Source organism: Manacus candei, unplaced genomic scaffold (assembly GCF_025592945.1).
Source record: "Manacus candei isolate 608988 ecotype Guabito, Panama unplaced genomic scaffold, ASM2559294v1 h1tg000105l, whole genome shotgun sequence".
Classification (NCBI taxonomy): domain Eukaryota; kingdom Metazoa; phylum Chordata; class Aves; order Passeriformes; family Pipridae; genus Manacus; species Manacus candei.
In genome coordinates this window covers 1-20,834 of record NW_026138153.1, presented here as the reverse complement: position 1 = coordinate 20,834, position 20,834 = coordinate 1, and the positions used below count along the sequence as shown (strand labels likewise).

Here is a 20,834-nt window from a genome sequence, read left to right as displayed (position 1 = left end):
TTTGGGTTCATTTTTGGGTCAATTTGGGTCAAACTTGAGCTCATTTTTGGGTCAATTTGAGTCAAATTTGAGCTCATTTTTGGGTCAATTTGGGTCAAACTTGAGCTCATTTTTGGGTCAATTTGGGTCAAACTTGAGCTCATTTTTGGGTCAATTTGAGTCAAATTTGAGCTCATTTTTGGGTCAATTTGGGTCAAACTTGGGCTCATTTTTGGGTCAATTTGGGTCAAACTTGGGCTCATTTTTGGGTCAATTTGGGTCAAACTTGGGCTCATTTTTGGGTCAATTTGGGTCAAATTCGGGCTCGTTTCTGGCCGGTTTTTGGGGGTGTTTGGGGCGGATTTTGGGGTTAATTTGGGGGTGTTTGGGGCCCCCAGGGGGGTTCCTGCTGCTGCCCTTCCTGTGGGTGGTGAACGTGGTTTGGTTCTTCCGAGAGGCCTTTTGGGCCCCCCCGTTCGGGGAACAGCAGCAGATCAAACGCTGTGAGTCTGGGGGGGATTTGGGGGGTCCTGGGGGGGCTTGGGGGGATTTTGGGGGGATTTGGGGAGGATTTGGGGGGGATTTGGGAGGGTTTGGGAGGATTTGGGGGGATTTTGGGACGATTTGGGGGGATTTGGGGAGGATTTGGAGGGGATTTGGGAGGTTTGGGGGGGGTCTGGAGGGATTTTGGGAGGATTTGGGGGGGTCCTGGGGGGGGGTTGGGGGGATTTTGGGAGGGTTTGGAGGGATTTGGGGGGATTTTGGGGGGATTTGGGGGGATTTTGGGAGGGTTTGGGGGGATTTGGGGGGGTCCTGGGGGGGTTTGGGGGGATTTGGGGGGGGTTGGGGGGATTTTGGGAGGATTGGAGGGGGTTTTGAGGGGGGGTTGGGGAGGGTTTGGGGGGATTTGGGGGAGTTTGGGGGGGGTTGGGGGGATTTGGAGGGGTCCTGGGGGGGTCGGGGGGGGTTTGGGGGGGTTTGGGGGGGGCTTGGGGGGATTTGGGGGGGTTTGGGGGGGCTTGGGGGGGTTTTGGGAGGATTTTGGGAGGGTTTGGGGGGATTTGGGGGGGTCCTGGGGGGATTTGGGGGGGATTTTGGGAGATCTGGAGGGGTGCTGGGGGGGTTTGGGGGGATTTTGGGAGGGTTTGGGGGGGGTTGGAGGGGGTTTGGGGGGATTTGGGGGGATTTGGGGGGATTGGAGGGGATTTGGGGGGGGGTTGGGAGGGTTTGGGGGGGTCCTGGGGGATTTGGGGGGGTCCTGGGGATATATGGGGGGATTTTGGGAGGTCTGGAGGGGTCCTGGGGGGGTTTGGGGGGATTTTGGGAGGGTTTGGGGAGGACTTAGGAGTCCCAGAAAGGTTTTTGGGTGTCCCAGGTGATATTTTGGGGGTCCCAGGTGTCTTTTTGAGGGTCCCAGGTGTCTTTTAGGGGGCCCGGAGCTGTTTTTGGGGGTCCCAGGTGTATTTTGGGGGTCCCAGGTGTGTTTTTAGGGGTCCCAGGGGTATTTTTGCAGGTCCCAGGATGGTTTTTGGGGTTCCCAAATGATATCTTGGGGGTCCCAGATTTGTTTTTGGGGGTTCCAGGTGTGTTTTTGGTGCTCCCAGGTGATATTTTGGGCGTCCCAGAGTAGATTTTGGGGGTCCCAGATGATATTTTGGGGGTCCCAGGATGGTTTTTGGGTGTTTCAGGTACATTTTGGTGCTCCCAGAGTGTATTTTGGTGCTCCCAGGTGTCCCAGGTGACATTTTGGGTGTCCCAAGTGTATTTTGGGGGTCCCAGGCTGGTTTTTGGGTGTCCCAGATGTGTTTTTGGTGCTCCCAGGTGACATTTTGGGGGTCCCAGGTGTTATTTTGGGGGTCCCAGGTGTTATTTTGGGGGTCCCAGGTGACATTTTGGGGGTCCCAGGATGGTTTTTGGTGATCCCAGGTGTATTTTGAGGGTCCCAGGGCTGTTTTTGGGGGTCCCAGATGTATTTTTGGGGGTCCCAGGGCTGTTTTTGGGGTTCCCAGCTGACATTTTGTTGCTCCCAGTTGACATTTTGGGGTTCCCAGATGACATTTTGGGGTCCCAGGTGTATTTTTGGGGGTCCCAGGTGATATTTTGGGGGTCCCAGATGTATTTTTTGTGCTCCCAGGGCTGTTTTTGGGGTTCCCAGAGTAGATTTTGGGGGTCCCAGATCTATTTTGGTGCTCCCAGTTGATATTTTGGGGGTCCCAGAGTAGATTTTGGGGTTCCCAGATGACATTTTGGGGGTCCCAGATGACATTTTGGGGGTCCCAGATGTCATTTTGGGGGTCCCAGGGCTGTTTTTGGTGCTCCCAGGGCTGTTTTTGGGGTTCCCAGATGTATTTTGGTGCTCCCAGAGTAGATTTTGGGGGTCCCAGATGACATTTTGGGGGTCCCAGGTCTATTTTGGTGCTCCCAGATGATATTTTGAGGCTCCCAGAGTAGATTTTGGGGTTCCCAGGGTGTATTTTTGAGGGTCCCAGGGCTGTTTTTGGGGGTCCCAGCTGACATTTTGTTGCTCCCAGGTGATATTTTAGGGTTCCCAGATGTATTTTTGGGGGTCCCAGATGACATTTTGGGGGTCCCAGGGCTGTTTTTGGTGCTCCCAGGGCTGTTTTTGTGGGTCCCAGATGTATTTTGAGGGTCCCAGATGTATTTTTGGGGGTCCCAGGGTGTATTTTTGGGGGTCCCCAGGCTGGTTTTGGTGCTCTCAGGTCTATTTTGGTGCTCCCAGGGCTGTTTTTGGGGTTCCCAGGTGTATTTTAAGTGTCCCAGGTCTATTTTTGGGGGTCCCAGGTGTATTTTTGGGAGTCCCAGGTGTATTTTTGGGGTTCCCAGGTGTATTTTGGGGCTCCCAGAGTAGATTTTGGGGTCCCAGGGTGTATTTTTGAGGGTCCCAGGTGTATTTTGGGGGTACCAGGTGACATTTTGGTGCTCCCAGTGCTGTTTTTGGGGTTCCCAGGGCTGTTTTTGGGGGTCTCAGGTCTATTTTTGGGGTTCCCAGCTGACATTTTGGGGGTCCCAGAGCTGTTTTTGGGGTTCCCAGAGCTGTTTTTGGGGTTCCCAGAGCTGTTTTTGGGGGTCCCAGAGTAGATTTTGGGGTTCCCAGAGTAGATTTTGGGTGTCCCAGGTCTATTTTGGGTGTCCCAGATGTATTTTTGGGGGTCCCAGAGTAGATTTTGGGGGTCCCAGATGTATTTTTGGGGTTCCCAGATGTATTTTTGGGGGTCCCAGAGTAGATTTTCGGGGTCCCAGATCTATTTTGGTGCTCACAGTTGATATTTTGGGGGTCCCAGATGACATTTTGGGGATCCCAGGGCTGTTTTTGGGGTTCCCAGGGCTGTTTTGAGGGTCCCAGATGTATTTTGGTGGTCCCAGATGTATTTTTGGGGGTCCCAAATGACATTTTGGGGTTCCCAGCTGACATTTTGGGTGTCCCAGGGCTGTTTTTGGGGTTCCCAGATGATATTTTGGGGGTCCCAGGTGTATTTTGGGGCTCCCAGAGTAGATTTTGGGTTCCCAGGGTGTATTTTTGAGGGTCCCAGATGTATTTTGGGGGTACCAGGTGACATTTGTGGGGGTCCCTGGTGTATTTTGGGGGTCCCAGGCTGGTTTTTGGGTGTCCCAGATGTGTTTTTGGGGGTCCCAGGATGGTTTTTGGTGCTCTCAGGTGACATTTTGGGGGTCCCAGGGCTGTTTTTGGGGGTCCCAGAGTAGATTTTGGGGTTCCCAGAGTAGATTTTGGGGGTCCCAGAGTGGATTTTGGGTGTCCCAGGTCTATTTTGGGTGTCCCAGGTCTATTTTGGGGGTCCCAGATGTATTTTGGGGGTCCCAGATGTATTTTGAGGGTCCCAGATGTATTTTGAGGGTCCCAGATGTATTTTTGGGGGTCCCAGAGTAGATTTTGGGGGTCCCAGATGTATTTTTGGGGGTCCCAGAGTAGATTTTGGGGTTCCCAGATGTATTTTTGGGGGTCCCAGAGTAGATTTTGGGGTTCCCAGAGTAGATTTTGGGGGTCCCAGATGTATTTTTGGGGGTCCCAGATGTATTTTTGGGGGTCCCAGATGTATTTTGGGGGTCCCAGATGTATTTTTGGGGTTCCCAGAGTAGATTTTGGGTGTCCCAGGTCTATTTTGGGGGTCCCAGATGTATTTTGGGGGTCCCAGGTCTATTTTGGGGGTCCCAGGTCTATTTTGGGGGTCCCAGATGTATTTTGAGGGTCCCAGATGTATTTTTGGGGTTCCCAGATGTATTTTGAGGGTCCCAGATGTATTTTTGGGGTTCCCAGATGTATTTTGGGGGTCCCAGGTCTATTTTGGGGGTCCCAGGTCTATTTTGGGGTTCCCAGATGTATTTTTGGGGGTCCCAGAGTAGATTTTGGGGTTCCCAGATGTATTTTTGGGAGTCCCAGATGTATTTTTGGGGGTCCCAGATGTATTTTGGGGTTCCCAGATGTATTTTTGGGGGTCCCAGATGTATTTTTGGGGTTCCCAGATGTATTTTTGGGGTTCCCAGATGTATTTTTGGGGGTCCCTAACCCCTGTCCCCCCCCCCGCCCCAGACGTGGTTCGCTCCGCGCTGGGGGCGGGGCTCTGGGGGGTCTCCCTGGGGGTCTGGATTGGGCTCTTCCAGACCCGCCGCGGCCAATGGGGGGCCTTGGGCGACGCCCTCAGCTTCACCCAGCCAATGGGAGTGCCCTGAGCCCCCCCCCGCCGGCCAATGGGAGCGCCCCGAGCCGCGGCGGCCAATGGGAGAGCGGCCAAGGTGAGGGCGGGGCTGCGACCGGCCAATGGGGTGCGGGGGGGAGAGGGAGGGGCTTAAATCGGCCAATGGGAGGGGGCGGGGTTTGGACCGGCCAATGGCGGAGCAGGGAAGTGAGGGCGGGGCCTAAAGCAGCCAATGGGAGTGCCCAGAGAGTGGGAGGAGCTTAAAGCAGCCAATGGGAGAGTCAGGGGTGTGGGAGGAGCTTAAAGCAGCCAATGGAGAGCCTGAGGTGTGGGAGGGGCTTAAATTAGCCAATGGGAAAGCCCAGAGTGGGAGGGGCTTAAGTCAATGGGAGAGTCAGGGGTGTGGGAGGGGCTTAAAGCAGCCAATGGGAGAGTTTGGGGTGTGGGAGGGGCTTAAATTAGCCAATGGGAAAGCCCAGAGTGGGAGGAGCTTAAAGCAGCCAATGGGAGAGTCTGGAGTGTGGGAGGGGCTTAAAGCAGCCAATGGGAAAGCCCAGAGTGGGAGGAGCTTAAAGCAGCCAATGGGAGAGTCAGGGGTGTGGGAGGGGCTTAAATTAGCCAATGGAGAGCCCAGAGTGGGAGGGGCTTAAACTAGCCAATGGGAGAGTCACGGGGTGTGGGAGGGGCTTAATGGGAGGCTGTGAGGGGTGTGGCCTAAAGCAGCCAATGGGAGGGCCCAGAGGGGAGGGCGGGGCTCAAGCCAGCCAATTGGAGAGCCCCCGAGCGCCACCGGCCAATGGGAGAGCTCGGGAGTGAGGGCGTGGCCTCAGCCCGCCAATGGGGGGCTGGCAGGGGTGTGGCCTTAACCGGCCAATGGGAGAGGCCGGAGGGGAGGGAGGGGCTTCAACCAACCAATACAGGAAGGGCAGGGCTTGGCCCAGCCAATGGGAGTGCCCCAGGGGCGTGGCAAAAAAGAGGGCGTGGCCAGAAGTGTGGGAGGCGCCAGAGCTGAGGGGGAGGGGCCTAAAAAGCACCACTGACCCTCCCCCTCCCCCCAAACAGGAGCGATGACATCACGTGACGCTTGACCACGCCCCCTTCCCCCAATAAACAGTTTTGGCCCCGCCCACCCGCTCACGTGCCTTCGCTGACCACGCCCCCTCATTTACATACAGGAGGCGGCGCTTTTATTGTGGGCGTGGCCACAGGGGAGGGGGCGGGGCCGGCTGGCGGGCGTGGCCTCGGGGTGGGCGTGGCCTCGGGGTGGGCGGGGCCTCACTGGCGCTCGTAGATGATTCGCAGGAGGCGAAGGCTGGGCCCGTAACGCTGCTGCTGCCGCTGGGCGGCCTCCCGCCACCTAGACCAGTACGGACCAGTATGGACCAGTATGGACCACTATGGACCAGTACGGACCAGTATAAACCAGTACGGACCAGTATGGACCAGTACAGACCAGTATGGACCAGTATAAACCAGTTCAGACCAGTATGGACCAGTATGGACCAGTACGGACCAGTACAGACCAGTATAAACCAGTACGGACCAGTATGGACCACTATAAACCAGTATAAACCACTACAGACCAGTATAAACCAGTATGAACCAGTATAAACCAGTATGGACCAGTATAGACCAGTATGGACCAGTACAGACCAGTATGGACCAGTATGGACCAGTACAAACCAGTATAAACCAGTACAGACCAGTATAAACCAGTATGGACCAGTATAGACCAGTTTGGACCAGTAGAAACCAGTACAAACCAGTATAAACCAGTACAGACCAGTATAAACCAGTTTGGACCAGTACGGACCAGTATGGACCAGTATGGACCAGTATAAACCAGTTTGGACCAGTAGAAACCAGTATAAACCAGTACAGACCAGTATAAACCAGTATGAACCAGTATAAACCCATGTAAACCAGTATGGACCAGTACGGACCAGTATCAACCAGTACAGACCAGTATAAACCAGTATGGACCAGTACGGACCAGTATAAACCAGTACGGACCAGTATGGACCAGTACAGACCAGTATGGACCAGTACGGACCAGTATAAACCAGTACAGACCAGTATAAACCAGTATAAACCAGTATGGACCAGTATGGACCAGTCCAGACCAGTAACACCCAGTCAGAGCCCCCCCAGTCCAGCCCAGTCACCCCCAGTGACCTCCCCAGTCGCTCCCAGTAACTCCCAGTGAGCTCCCAGTGCGTCCCAGTCCCCTCTCAGTATAAACCAGTCCCCTCCCAGTCCCTCCCAGTCCCCCCCCAATCCCCTCCCAGTCCCTCCCAGTCCCTCCCAGTTTATCCCAGTTCCTCCCAGTTTATCCCAGTCCCTCCCAGTCCCCCCCAGTCCCTCCCAGTCCCTCCCAGTCCCCTCCCAGTCCCTCCCAGTCCCTCCCAGTCCCCCCCAGTCCCTCCCAGTTTATCCCAGTCCCTCCCAGTCCCTCCCAGTCCCCCCCAGTCCCCCCCAGTCCCTCCCAATCCCCTCCCAGTCCCTCCCAGTCCCCCCCAGTCCCTCCCAGTTTATCCCAGTCCCTCCCAGTTTATCCCAGTCCCTCTCACCGCTGCCGGACCCGTTTCCACCTCTCCATGTTCTTGTAGATCAGTGACGTAATCGAGGGGGCGGGGTCTGGCACCTGGGGGCGGGGCCACCGCGATGACATCACAAAGGGGTGTGGCCAGTGGTGACATCACACAAGGGGCGTGGCCACCGTGGTGACATCACAAGGGGCGTGGCCAGGGGGTTTTGGGGGTCCCAGGGTGGGTTTTGGGGCATTTTGGGGGGTCCCTGAGTAGATTTTGGGGTATTTTGGGGGGTTTTGGGGTGTTTTGGGGGGTCCCAGGGTGGTTTTGGGGGTATTTTGGGGTTATTTTGGGGGGTTTTGGGGGGTCCCAGGGTGGATTTTGGGGTATTTCGGGGCTATTTTGGGGGGTCCCAGGGGTATTTTGGGGAGGGTTGGGAGGTTTTGGGGGGTCCCAGGGTGGGTTTTGGGACATTTTTGGGTATATTGGGGGGTCCCAGGGTGGATTTTGGGGTTCCCAGGGTGGGTTTTGGGGGTTCCACGGTGGATTTTTGAATATTTTGGGTTATTTTGGGGGGTCCCAGGGTGGGTTTTGGGGTATTTTGGGAAGTTTTGGGGGTTCCAGGGTGGGTTTAGGGGTATTTAGGGGCATTTCCTGGAGTTTTGGGGGGGCCCAGAGTGGGTTTGGGAGGATTTTGGGGGATTTTGGGAGGTTTTGGGGGGTCCCAGGGTGGATTTTGGGGGTCCCAGGATGGGTTTGGGGAAATTTTGGGAGGTTCTGGGGGGTCCCAGGGTGGATTTTGGGGGTCCCAGGATGGGTTTGGGGGGATTCTGGGGGGTTTTGGGTTATTTTGGGGGGTCCCAGGGTGGGTTTGGGGATATTTTGGGGTATTTTGGGAGGTTTTGGGGGGTCCCAGGGTGGATTTTGGGGGATTTTGGGGTATTTTGGGGAGTTTTGGGGGGTCCCGGGGTGGGTTTGGGGGGTCCCAGGGTGGAATTTGGGGGGATTTTGGGTTATTTTGGGGGTTCCAGGGTCGGTTTTGGGGGTCCCAGAATGGGTTTGGGGGGATTCCGGGGGGTTTTGGGTTATTTTGGGGGGTCCCAGGGTGGATTTTGGGGGATTTTGGGGTATTTTGGGAGGTTTTGGGGCGTCCCGGGGGGATTTTGGGGGTCCCAGGGTGGGTTTGGGGGTTCCCAGGGTGGATTTTGGGGGGTCCCAGGGTGGATTTTGGGGTTCCCAGGGTGGGTTTTGGGGGTTCCACGGTGGATTTTGGAATATTTTGGGTTATTTTGGGGGGTCCCAGGGTGGATTTTGGGTTATTTTGGGGGGTCCCAGGGTGGGTTTGGGGGGTCCCAGGGTGGAATTTGGGGGTATTTTGGGTTAATTTGGGGGGTTTTGGGGGGTCCCGGGGTGGGTTTTGGGGTGTTTTGGGTCAATTTGGGGGGTTTTGGGGGGTCTCTCACCTGGTCCGGAGGCTCCGCCCCCTCGTCGGGCCCGAGGGGGGAGGGGACTCGGGGGGCCACGGGGGGGGTGGGGGGGGGGAGCTCCAGCACCTCCTCCCCCTTGGGGGGCACCTGTAAACCAGTACGGACCAGTATGGACCAGTATAAACCAGTACAGACCAGTATGGACCAGTATGGACCAGTATAAACCAGTACGGACCAGTATGGACCAGTATGGACCAGTATGGACCAGTATAAACCAGTACGGACCAGTACGGACCAGTATAAACCAGTATGGACCAGTACGGACCAGTATGGACCAGTACGGACCAGTATGGACCAGTACGGACCAGTATAAACCAGTATGGACCAGTATGGACCAGTACGGACCAGTATGGACCAGTATAAACCAGTATGGACCAGTATGGACCAGTACGGACCAGTATAAACCAGTATGGACCAGTACGGACCAGTATGGACCAGTATGGACCAGTACGGACCAGTATAAACCAGTACAGACCAGTATGGACCAGTATAAACCAGTATGGACCAGTATGGACCAGTATGGACCAGTACAGACCAGTATAAACCAGTATGGACCAGTATAAACCAGTATGGACCAGTATGGACCAGTATAAACCAGTATGGACCAGTATGGACCAGTATGGACCAGCATAAACCAGTATGGACCAGTATAAACCAGTATGGACCAGTACGGACCAGTATGGACCAGTATGGACCAGTATGGACCAGTATGGACCAGTATAAACCAGTATAAACCAGTATGGACCAGTACGGACCAGTATAAACCAGTATGGACCAGTATGGACCAGTATGGACCAGTATGGACCAGTATAAACCAGTACGGACCAGTATAAACCAGTATGGACCAGTATGGACCAGTATAGACCAGTATGGACCAGTATGGACCAGTATAAACCAGTATGGACCAGTATGGACCAGTATGGACCAGTATGGACCAGTATAAACCAGTATGGACCAGTACGGACCAGTATGGACCAGCATAAACCAGTATGGACCAGTATAAACCAGTATGGACCAGTATGGACCAGTATGGACCAGTATGGACCAGTATAAACCAGTATGGACCAGTACGGACCAGTATGGACCAGTATGGACCAGTATAAACCAGTATGGACCAGTACGGACCAGTATGGACCAGTATGGACCAGTACGGACCAGTACGGACCAGTATGGACCAGTACAGACCAGTATAAACCAGTATGGACCAGTATGGACCAGTATAGACCAGTATAAACCAGTATGGACCAGTACGGACCAGTATAAACCAGTATGGACCAGTACAGACCAGTATAAACCAGTATGGACCAGTATAAACCAGTATGGACCAGTATAAACCAGTACGGACCAGTATGGACCAGTATGGACCAATTTTGAGTGGATTTGGGGTAATTTTTTGGTATTTTTGGTAATTTCGGGTGGATTTGGACTATTTTGGGGTGGATTTTCAGTATTTTTAGGATGAATTTGGGGTGGTTTTGGGGGGATTTGGGTATTTTGGGATGGATTTTGAGGTGGTTTTGGGGGGATTTGGGTATTTTGGGATGGATTTTGAGTATTTTTGGGTGAATTTGGAATATTTTTGGGGGGATTTTGAGTGGATTTGGGGCAATTTGGGGTATTTTTGGGTGGATTTTGAGTATTTCTGGGGTGATTTGGGGTAGTTTTGGGTGGATTTCGAGTGGATTTGGGGTATTTTAGGGGTGATTTGGGATATTTTTGGTGTGATTTGGGATATTTTTGGTGTGATTTGGGATATTTTTGGTGTGATTTGGGATTCTTTTGTGGGATTTTGAGGTGGTTTTGGGATGATTTCAGGTGGATTTGGGGTGTTTTTGGGGGGATTTGGGGTATTTTGGGTGGATTTTAAGGTGGTTTGGGGTGATTTGGGGTATTTTTGGGTGGTTTGGGACATTTTTGAGTGAATTTTGGGGTATTTTTTAATGGATTTGGGGGTTTTTGGGGTGGATTGTGACTATTTTTGGGGTGATTTAGGGTATTTTTGGGTATTTTTGAGTGGATTTGGGGTATTTTGGGGCAGATTTTGGGTGGATTTGGGGTATTTTGGGGTGGATTTTCACTATTTCTGGGTGGATTTTGAATATTTTGGGGTGATTTGAGGTGGTTTTGGGGTATTTTTGAGTGGATTTGGAGTATTTTTGGGGTCATTTGGAGTATTTTTGGGGTGATTTGGGGTATTTTTGGGCAGATTTTGAGGTGTTTTCAGGGTGATTTCAGGTGGATTTGGGGTGATTTGGAATATTTTTGGGTGGATTTTGAGGTGTTTTGGGCTGGATTTGGGATATTTTTGGTGGATTTGGGATATTTTTGGGTGGATTTGGGGTATTTTGGGTGCATTTTGACTATTTTTGGGGGGATTTGGGGTGATTTTGGATTCTTTTGTGTGATTTTCAGGCGGTTTTGGGTGAATTTGGGGGCGATTTGAGGGATTTTTGGGGTGGATTTTGAGTATTTTTGGGGGGATTTTGATGTGGTTTTGGGTGGATTTGGGGTATTTTTGGTGGATTTGGGATATTTTTGGGGTGATTTGGGGTATTTTTGGGTGGATTTTCAGGTGGTTTTGGGGTGATTTGGGGTATTTTTGGGTGTATTTTGAGTGGATTTGGGGTATTTTTTGGTGTTTTGGGGTGGGTTTGGGTGGTTTTGGGTGGATTTTGGGGGGTTTTGGGTGGAATTTGAGTATTTCTGGGGTGTTTTGGGGTGGGTTTGGGGGGATTTTGAGCATTTTGGGGGGATTTTGAGCATTTTTAGGTGGATTTTGAGGTGTTTTTGGGGTGATTTGAGGTGGTTTTGGGGTGATTTTGAGGTGAGTTTTGAGTGGATTTGGGGTATTTTTGGGGTGATTTTAGGTGGGTTTGGGTTATTTGGGGGGGATTTTGAGGTGGTTTGGGGGGATTTTGGGTATTTTTGGGTGGATTTGGGGCATTTTTGGGTGGATTTTGAGGTGGTTTTGGGGCGATTTGAGGTATTTTTGGGTGGATTTTGACCATTTTTGGGGCGTTTCTGGTGCGATTTTGGGTGATTTTGGTCCAATTTCAGGGTTTTGGGGTCTGGGGTCTCACCTGCTCGCCCTGGGGGTTGCCCTGGGGGGGTTTTGGGGGGCTCCAGGTGCCCATCCAGGCCCTGCAGACGGGGTACAGGGGGGTGCCCGCCGGGAACTGCCCCAGCTCCACGCTGCGGTCGAACAGGCGGATCACGTACGAGTCTGGGGGGGCAAAAAGGGGGGCTGGGGCAGAAATCTGGGGGGCACAGACACCCCCAGGACCCCCCCCCAGACCCCCCAGAATTTCCCCAGAGCTCCCAAACCTCAAAACCCCCAAAAAATGCCCCCAAAACTGCCCCAGAACCCCCAAAAACTGCCCCAGAATCCCCAAAAACTGCCCCGGAAAAGGAGGGGCTGGGGGCAACAATTTGGGGGGCACAGACACCCCCAGACCCCCCAGACCCCCCTGGGATCCCCCAGAGCCCCCTGAGACCCCCCAGACCCCCTGAGATCCCCAGAGCTCCCAAACCCCAAAAAAACCCCAAAAAATACCCCAAAAAAACCCAAAAAATGCCCCAAAACTGCCCCAGAAGCCCCAAAAATTGCCCTGGAAAAGGAGGGGTTGGGGGCAACAATTTGGGGGGCACAGACACCCCCCAGACCCCCCTGAGACCCCCCAGACCTCCCTGAGACCCTCCAGAGCTCCCAAACCCCAAAACCCCCAAAAAAATGCCCCCAAAAAACCCCAAAAATGCCCCAAAACTGCCCCAGAAGCCCCAAAAACTGCCCTGGAAAAGGGGGGGCTGGGGGCAACAATTTGGGGGGCACAGACACCCCCCAGACACCCTGAGACCCCCCAGACCCCCCTGAGACCCCCCAGAATTTCCCCAGAGCTCCCAAACCCCAAAAACCCCCAAAAATGCCCCAAAACTGCCCCAGAAGCCCCAAAAATTGCCCTGGAAAAGGAGGGGTTGGGGGCAACAATTTGGGGGGCACAGACACCCCCCAGACCCCCCTGAGACCCTCCAGACCCCCTGAGACTCCCCAGAGCCCCCTGAGACCCCCCAGACCCCCCTGAGATCCCCCAGAGCTCCCAAACCCCAAAAAAACCCCAAAAAATACCCCAAAAAAACCCAAAAAATGCCCCAAAACTGCCCCAGAAGCCCCAAAAATTGCCCTGGAAAAGGGGGGGTTGGGGGCAACAATTTGGGGGGCACAGACACCCCCAGGACACCCCTGAGACCCCCCAGAATTTCCCCAGAGCTCCCAAACCCCAAAAAACCCCAAAAAAACCCCAAAAAATGCCCCAAAAATGCCCCAAAACTGCCCCAAAACCCCCCAAAACTGCCCCAGGACCCCAAAAATTGCCCTGGAAAAGGGGGGGCTGGGGCAGAAATTTGGGGGGCACAGACACCCCCCAGACCCCCTGAGACCCCCCAGACCCCCCTGAGACCCCCCAGAATTTCCCCAGAGCTCCCAAACCCCAAAAACCCCCCAAAAATGCCCCCAAAAAACCCCAAAAATGCCCCAAAACTGCCCCAGGACCCCCCAAAAACTGCCCTGGAAAAGGAGGGGCTGGGGGCAACAATTTGGGGGGCACAGACACCCCCCAGACCCCCTGAGACCCCCCAGAATTTCCCCAGAGCTCCCAAACCCCAAAAACCACCAAAAATGCCCCAAAACTGCCCCAGAACCCCCCAAAAACTGCCCCAGAACCCCCAAAAATTGCCCCGGAAAAGGAGGGGCTGGGGGCAACAATTTGTGGGGTACAGACACCCCCCAGACCCCCCTGAGACCCCAGAACCCCCCTGAGACCCCCCAGAATTTCCCCAGAGCTCCCAAACCCCAAAACCCCAAAAAATGCCCCAAAACTGCCCCAGGACACCAAAAACTGCCCCAGAACCCCCAAAAATTGCCCCGGAAAGGGGGGGCTGGGGCAGAAATTTGGGGGGCACAGACACCCCCCAGGACCCCCCTGAGACCCCCCAGAATTTCCCCAGAGCTCCCAAACCCCAAAAACCCCCCAAAAACTACCCCAGAACCCCAAAAACTGCCCCAAAACTGCCCCAGAACCCCCAAAACTGCCCCAGGACCCCCAAAAACTGCCCCGGAAAAGGAGGGGTTGGGGGCAACAATTTGGGGGGTACAGACACCCCCCAGACCCCCCCCCAGACCCCCCTGAGACCCCCCAGAATTTCCCCAGAGCTCCCAAACCCCAAAAACCCCAAAAAAACCCCAAAAAATGCCCCAAAAATGCCCCAGAAGCCCCAAAAACTGCCCTGGAAAAGGGGGGGCTGGGGGCAACAATTTGGGGGGCACAGACACCCCCCAGACCCCCCCCAGACACCCCAGAACCCCCCTGAGACCCCCCAGACCCCCCAGACACCCCTCAGAACTCCCAAACCCCAAAACCCCCAAAAAATGCCCCAAAACTGCCCCAGGACCCCAAAAATTGCCCCGGAAAAGGAGGGGTTGGGGGCAACAATTTGGGGGGCACAGACACCCCCCAGACCTCCCTGAGACCCTCCAGACCCCCCTGAGACTCCCCAGAGCCCCCTGAGACCCCCCAGAACCCCCTGAGATCCCCAGAGCTCCCAAACCCCAAAAAACCCCAAAAAAAACCCAAAAAATGCCCCAAAAATGCCCCAAAACTGCCCCAGAACCCCAAAAATTGCCCCGGAAAAGGGGGGCTGGGGCAGAAATTTGGGGGGCACAGACACCCCCCAGACCCCCCTGAGACCCCCCAGAATTTCCCCAGAGCTCCCAAACCCCAAAAACCCCCCAAAAATGCCCCAAAAAAACCCCAAAAATGCCCCAAAACTGCCCCAGGACCTCAAAAATTGCCCTGGAAAAGGAGGGGCTGGGGGCAACAATTTGGGGGGCACAGACACCCCCCAGACCCCCCCCAGACACCCCAGAACCCCCTGAGACCCCCCAGAACTCCCAAACCCCAAAAAAACCCCAAAAATGCCCCCCAAAAAACCCCAAAAATGCCCCAAAACTGCCCCAGAACCCCAAAAACTGCCCCCAAATCCCCAAAAACTGCCCCAGAATCCCCAAAAACTGCCCCCAAAACTCCCCAAAACTGCCCCAAACTCCCCCCAAAAACTGCCCCAGAACCCCCAAAAAGTGTCCCAGAACCCCAAAAACTGCCCCAAAACCCCAATTTGCCCCAAAAATACCTCAAAATCCACCCAAATCACCCCAAAAACACCCCAAAAACATCCCAAATCACCCCAAAAACATCCCAAATCACCCCAAAAATATCCCAAATCACCCCTGGGATAATTTGGGGTCATTTTGGGATATTTTGGGGTGATTTTGGGCTATTTTGGGCTAGTTTGGGGTCTCTCTCCCTCCCTGTGTCCCTGGGGGTCCCTATAAGATATTTTGGGGTGATTTTGGGTGATTTTGGGGTGATTTTGGGCTAATTTGGGCTATTTTGGGGTCTCTCTCCCTCCCTGTGTCTCTGGGGGATATTTTGGGGTCATTTTGGGATAATTTGGGGTCATTTTGGGCTATTTTGGGCTATTTTGGGGTCTCTCTCCCTCCCTGTGTCCCTGAAGTTCCCAGGGGGGTATTTTGGGGTGATTTTGGGATATTTGGGGTCATTTTGGGGTCTCTCTCCCTCCCTGTGTCCCTGGGGGTCCCTGGGGGATATTTTGGGGTCATTTTGGGCTATTTTGGGCTATTTTGGGGTCTCTCTCCCTCCCTGTGTCCCTGGGGGTCCCTGGGGGATAATTTGGGGTAATTTTGGGATATTTTGGGGTCAATTTGGGATATTTTGGGGTCATTTTGGGCTATTTTGGGTCATTTTGGGGTCTCTCTCCCTCCCTGTGTCCCTGGGGGTCCCCGGGGGATATTTTGGGGTAATTTTGGGCTATTTTGGGCTATTTTGGGGTCTCTCTCATTCCCTGTGTCCCTGGGGGTCCCTGGGGCATATTTTGGGGTCATTTTGGGATATTTTGGGGTGATTTTGGGCTCTTTTGGGGTCTCTCTCCCTCCCTGTGTCCCTGGGGGTCCCTGGGGGGTATTTTGGGGTGATTTTGGGCTATTTTGGGGTCTCTCTCCCTCCCTGTGTCCCTGGGGGATATTTTGGGGTCATTTTGGGATAATTTGGGGTCATTTTGGGCTCTTTTGGGGTCTCTCTCCCCCCCTGTGTCCCTGGGGGTCCCAGGGGGGTATTTTGGGGTCATTTTAGGGTAATTTGGGGTAATTTTGGGGTGATTTTGGGCTCTTTTGGGGTCTCTCTCCCTCCCTGTGTCCCTGGGGGATATTTTGGGGTCATTTTGTGCTATTTTGGGCTATTTTGGGGTCTCTGTCCCTCCCTCTGTCCCTGGGGGTCTCTATGAGATATTTTGGGGTCATTTTGGGATAATTTGGGGTCATTTTGGGCTATTTTGGGGTCTCTCTCCCTCCCTGTGTCCCTGGGGGTCCCTATAAGATAATTTGGGGTCATTTTGGGCTATTTTGGGGGTGATTTTGGGCTATTTTGGGGTCTCTCTCCCTCCCTGTGTCCCTGGGGGTCTCTCTGGGATAATTTGGGGTAATTTTGGGATAATTTGGGGTCATTTTGGGCTATTTTGGGCTCTTTTGGGGTCTCTCTCCCTCCCTGTGTCCCTGGGGGTCCCTATAAGATATTTTGGGGTGAATTTGGGTGTTTTGGGTCACTCACTGTGTCTCTGGGGGGGGGTCTCGGGCCCCTCCCCCCCCTCCCGTCTCTTCTTCCGCCTCTGCTGCGGAACCGCCCGGGGGGGCTGGGGGGGACAGGGGGGGATTTTGGGGGGTCCCAGGGGGTCTCAGGGGGGTTTTGGGGGGGATCTGGGGGGGTTTGGGGTCCCAGGGGGGGTTTGAAAGGGATTTGGGGGGGTTTTGGGGGGCTAAGAGGGGATCTGGGGGGGTTTGAAGGGGATTTGGGGGTCCCAGGGGGAGTTTGGGGGGTCCCAGGGGGAGTTTGGGGGGGATCTGGGGGGGTTTGGGGGTCCCAAGGGGGATTTTGGGGGTCCCAGGGGGGTTTGGGGGGTCCAGGGGGGGTTTGGGGGGTCCCAGGGGGGGGTTTGAAGAGGATTTGGGGGGGGGGTTTGGGGGGGTTTGAAAGGGATTTGGGGGGGGGGGGGTTGGGGGGCTAAGGGGGGGGTTTGGGGTCCCAAGGGGGGTTTGGGGGGTCCCAGGTGGGATTTGGGGGGTCCCAGGGGGAGTTTGGGGGGTCCCAGGGGGGTTTGAAGGGGATTTGGGGGGGATTTGGGGGTCCCAGGGGAGTTTTTGGGAGTCCCAGGGGGGGTTTGGGGGTCCCAGGGGGGGTTTTGAGGGGTCCCAGGGGCGGTTTGGGGGGGATTTTGGGGGTCTCAGGGGGGTTTTGGGGGTCCCAGGGGGGCCTGGGGGGTCCCCAGGGGGGATTTTGGGCGTCTCAGGGGGGATTTTGAGGGTCCCAGGGGGGTTTGAAGGGGATTTGGGGGGGTCCCAGGGGGGGGGTTGGGGGTCCCAGTGGGGGGGTTGGAGGGATCTGGGGGGGTTTGAAGGGGATTTTGGGGGTCCCAGGTGTGGTTTTTGGGGGTCCCAGGGTGGGTTTGGGGGTCCCAGGGGGGGGTTGGGGGTCCCAAGGTGGATTTTGGGGTCCCAGGGGTGTTTTGGGGGGTTTTTGGGGGTCCCAGGCCTATTTTTAGGGGTCCCAGGGTGGTTTTTGGGGGTCCCAAGTGGGTTTTGGGGGTCCCAGGGTGTTTTTGGAGGTCCCAGGGGGGTTTTTGGGGGTCCCAGGTGTGGTTTTGGGGGTCCCAGGGTGGTTTTTGGGGGGGTCCCAGGGGTGTTTTGGGCTGTTTTTGGGGGTCCCAGGTGTGGTTTTGGGGGTCCCAGGTGGTTTTTTGGGGTCCCAGGGTGTTTTTGGGGTGTTTTTGGGGGTCCCAGGGTGTATTTTGGGGGTTCCAGGGGGGTTTTTGGGGGTCCCAGGGGGGTTTTTGGGGGTCTCACCGTTTCCCAGGGGCGCTGGGCGAGGCCTCCCTGCAACACATTTTGGGGAGGGGGCTCAGGGGGGCCCCCCAACCCAGGACTCCCCCAATTTGGGGGTCCCACCCCCCCAAACCCTCTCAGACCCCCCCAAAGACCCCAAATTTGGGGGTCCCACCCCTCCAATCCCCCCAAACCCCCCCAAATTTGGGGTCTCAACCCTCCAAACCCTCTCAGACCCCCCCAAACCCCCCCAATTTGGGGGTCCCACCCCTCCAATCCCCCCCAAACCCTCCCCAATTTGGGGGTCCCATCCCCCAAGTCCCCAAATTTGGGGGTCTCAACCCCCAAACCCCCCCAATTTGGGGGTCTGAGCCCCCCAAACCCTCCCCAATTTGGGGGTCCCACCCCCCCAAGTCCCCAAATTTTGGGGTCTCACCCCTCCAATCCCCCCCAAACCCTCTCAGACCCCCCCAAACCCCCCCAAATTTGGGGGTCACGCCCCCCCAAATCCGATCAGACCCCCCTATTTGGGGGTCCCACCCCCAAATCCCTCCAGACCTCCCCAATTTGGGGGTCCCACCCCACACACCCCCCCAAATTTGGGGGTCTCACCCCCCTAAGTCCCCACATCTGGGGGTCCCACCCCCCCAAACCCTCTCAAACCCCCCCAAACCCCCCCAATTTGGGGGTCCCACCCCCCCAAACCCCCTCAGACCCCCCAAACCCCTCCAATTTGGGGGTCTCACCCCCCAATCCCCCCCAGACCCCCCCCAAATTTGGGGCTCCCACCCCCCCAAACCCTCTCAGACCCCCCCAAACCCCCTCCAATCCCCCCCAAACCCCCCCAAATTTGGGGCTCCCACCACCCCAAACCCTCTCAGACCCCCCACTTTGAGGGTCCCACACCCCAAATCCCCCCAAATCTGGGGTCTCCCCCCAAATCCCCTCAGACCCCCCAATTTCGGGGTCTCACCCCCCCAAATCCCCTCAGACCCCCCTATTTGGGAATCCCACCCCTCCAAGTCCCCAAATTTGGGGGTCTCACCCCCCTAAATCCCCCAATTTGGGGGTCCCACTCCCCCAAATCCCCTCAGACCCCCCAATTTGGGGGTCTCACCCCTCCAATCCGCCCCAAAATCCCCAATTTGGGGGTTCCACCCCCCCAACCCTCCCCAATTTGGGGGTCCCACTCCTCCAATCCCTCTCAATTTGGGGGTCTCACCCCCCCCAAATCCCCTCAGACCCCCCAATTTGGGGGTCCCACCCCCCCTAAATCCCCCAATTTAGGGCTCTCACCCCTCCAATCCCCCCCAAACTCCCCCAAATTTGGGGGTCTCACCCCCCCCATCCCCCCCAATTTGGGGGTGTCCCCCCCCAAACCCCCTCAGACCCCCCCAGACCCCCCCCAAATTTGGGGTCTCACCCCTCAGACCCCCCCAAACCCCCCCAAATTTGGGGGTCCCCCCCCCCTTACTTGTTGGGGGTCTCCCCCGGTGCCTTCCCCGGCTCCTCCTCCAGCGGCTCCCTGGGGGGGGGTCCCCAAAATTCAGGGGGGGGTCCCCAAAATTCAGGGGGGGGTCCCCAAAATCTTCAGGGACCCCAAGAGACCCCCCCCTCAAATCACCCAGGACCCCCCAAATCCCTCCCAAGCCCCCCCAGATCCCCCCCAAACCACCCCAGGACCCCCAAAATCCCCCCCAAATCTCCCCCAAACCACCCCAGGACCCCCACAAATCCCCCACCAGATCCCCCAAACCATCCCAGGACCCCCCAAATCCCCCCCAAGCCCCCTAAATCCCCCCCAAACCCCCTCCCAGACCCCCCCAAACCACCCCAGGACCCCCCAAAACCCCCCAAGCCCCCACCAAAATCCGCCACAGACCCCCCCAAACCACCCCAGGACCCCCCAACCCCCCCCAAGCCCCCCCAGATCCCAGATCCCCCCAAACCATTCCAGGATCCTCCAAATCCCCCCCAGCACCCCTAAATCCCCCCCAAACCCCCTCCCAGACCCCCAAAACCCCCCAAGCCCCTCCCAAAATCCCCCCAGATCCCCCCAAACCACTCCAGGACCCCCCAAACTCCCCCAAGCCCCCCCAAAATCTCCTCCTCAACCACCCCAGGACCCCCCAAACCCCCCAAGCCACCCCCAAAATCCCCCCAAATCTCCCCCCAAACCCCACCAGGACCCCCCAAAACCCCCCAAGCCCCCCCTAAAATCCCCCCCAAACTCCCACCCAGAGCCCCCAAAACCACCCCAGGACCCCCCAAAACCCCTCCCAGACACTCCCCAAGCCCCTCAAATCTCCCCCAAACCACCCCAGGACCCCCCAAATCCCCAGGACCCCCCCAAATCTCCACCTCAACCACCTCAAGACACCCAAAATCTCCCCAAACCCGCCCCAAAATCCCCCCCAGATCCCCCAAACCACTCCAGGACCCCCAAAACCCCTCCCAGGTCCTCCCCAAGCCCCCCAAATCTCCCCCAAACCACCCCAAGACCCCCCAAATCCCCCCCCCAGCACCCCTAAATCCCCCCCAAACCCCCACCCAGACCCCCCAAACCACCCCAGGACCCCCCAAAACCCCCCCCAGATCCGCCCAAAACCCCCAAGCTACCCCCAAAATCCCTCCCAAATCCCCCCAAACCACCCCAGGACCCCCCAAAATCCCCCCCAAATCCCCCCAGACCCCCCCAGGACCCCCCAAGCCCCCCCAAAGCCCACCTGGGGGGTCCCTGGCCCCTCTGCAGCAGCTGCTCCAGGACGGTGTCGAGGCGGTGCCGGGCGGCCCCGGGGTCCAGCTCTGGGGGGGCACAGGGGGGGTTTTGGGGGGGATTTGGGGGGGCTTGGGGGGTCTGGGGGGGATTTGGGGGTCCTGGGGTGGTTTGGGGGGGATTTGGGGGTCTGAGGAGGGGGTTTGGGGGGGGTCTGAGAAGGGGTTTGGGGGGGATTTTGGGGGTCTGGGAGGAGATTTGGGGGGTCCTGGGGTGGTTTGGGGGGGGGCTTGGGGTGGTTTGGGGGGGTTTGGGGGGTCTGGGAGGGGATTTGGGGGGTCCTGGGGTGGTTTGGGGGGGATATGGGGGGCTTGGGGGGTCCTGGAGGGGTCTGGGGGGGGGGGGTTGGGGGGGGCTTGGGGGGCTCTGGGAGGGGGTTTGGGGGAGATTTGGGGGGTCCTGGGGTGGTCTGGGAGGGGATTTGGGGGGGATTTGGGGGGTCCT

General features: G+C 56.4%; 1 protein-coding gene and 1 long non-coding RNA gene across 2 annotated transcripts; one reads left to right on the top strand and one right to left on the bottom strand.

Annotated features, from left to right (window-relative positions):
- Nucleotides 1-1,766: 1,766 nt before the first annotated feature.
- On the top strand, nt 1,767-4,604 carry LOC127461400 (uncharacterized). The gene is made up of 7 exons (XR_007900058.1): nt 1,767-1,842; nt 2,093-2,261; nt 3,013-3,023; nt 3,336-3,468; nt 3,635-3,710; nt 4,245-4,293; nt 4,480-4,604. It is a non-coding gene; the product is annotated as an uncharacterized LOC127461400 (long non-coding RNA).
- A 1,218-nt stretch (nt 4,605-5,822) lies between these two features.
- LOC127461399 (protein lin-37 homolog) lies at nt 5,823-20,419 on the bottom strand (the record flags this gene model as incomplete). Its single annotated transcript, XM_051769198.1, is given in 9 exon segments — nt 5,823-6,009; nt 7,223-7,296; nt 8,647-8,757; nt 11,751-11,893; nt 16,347-16,415; nt 16,418-16,428; nt 17,636-17,665; nt 19,089-19,139; nt 20,341-20,419. Coding segments are annotated over 9 exon segments (650 nt in total), but the record flags the coding sequence as incomplete, so codon positions are not given.
- Between the last annotated feature and the right edge of the window lie 415 nt (nt 20,420-20,834).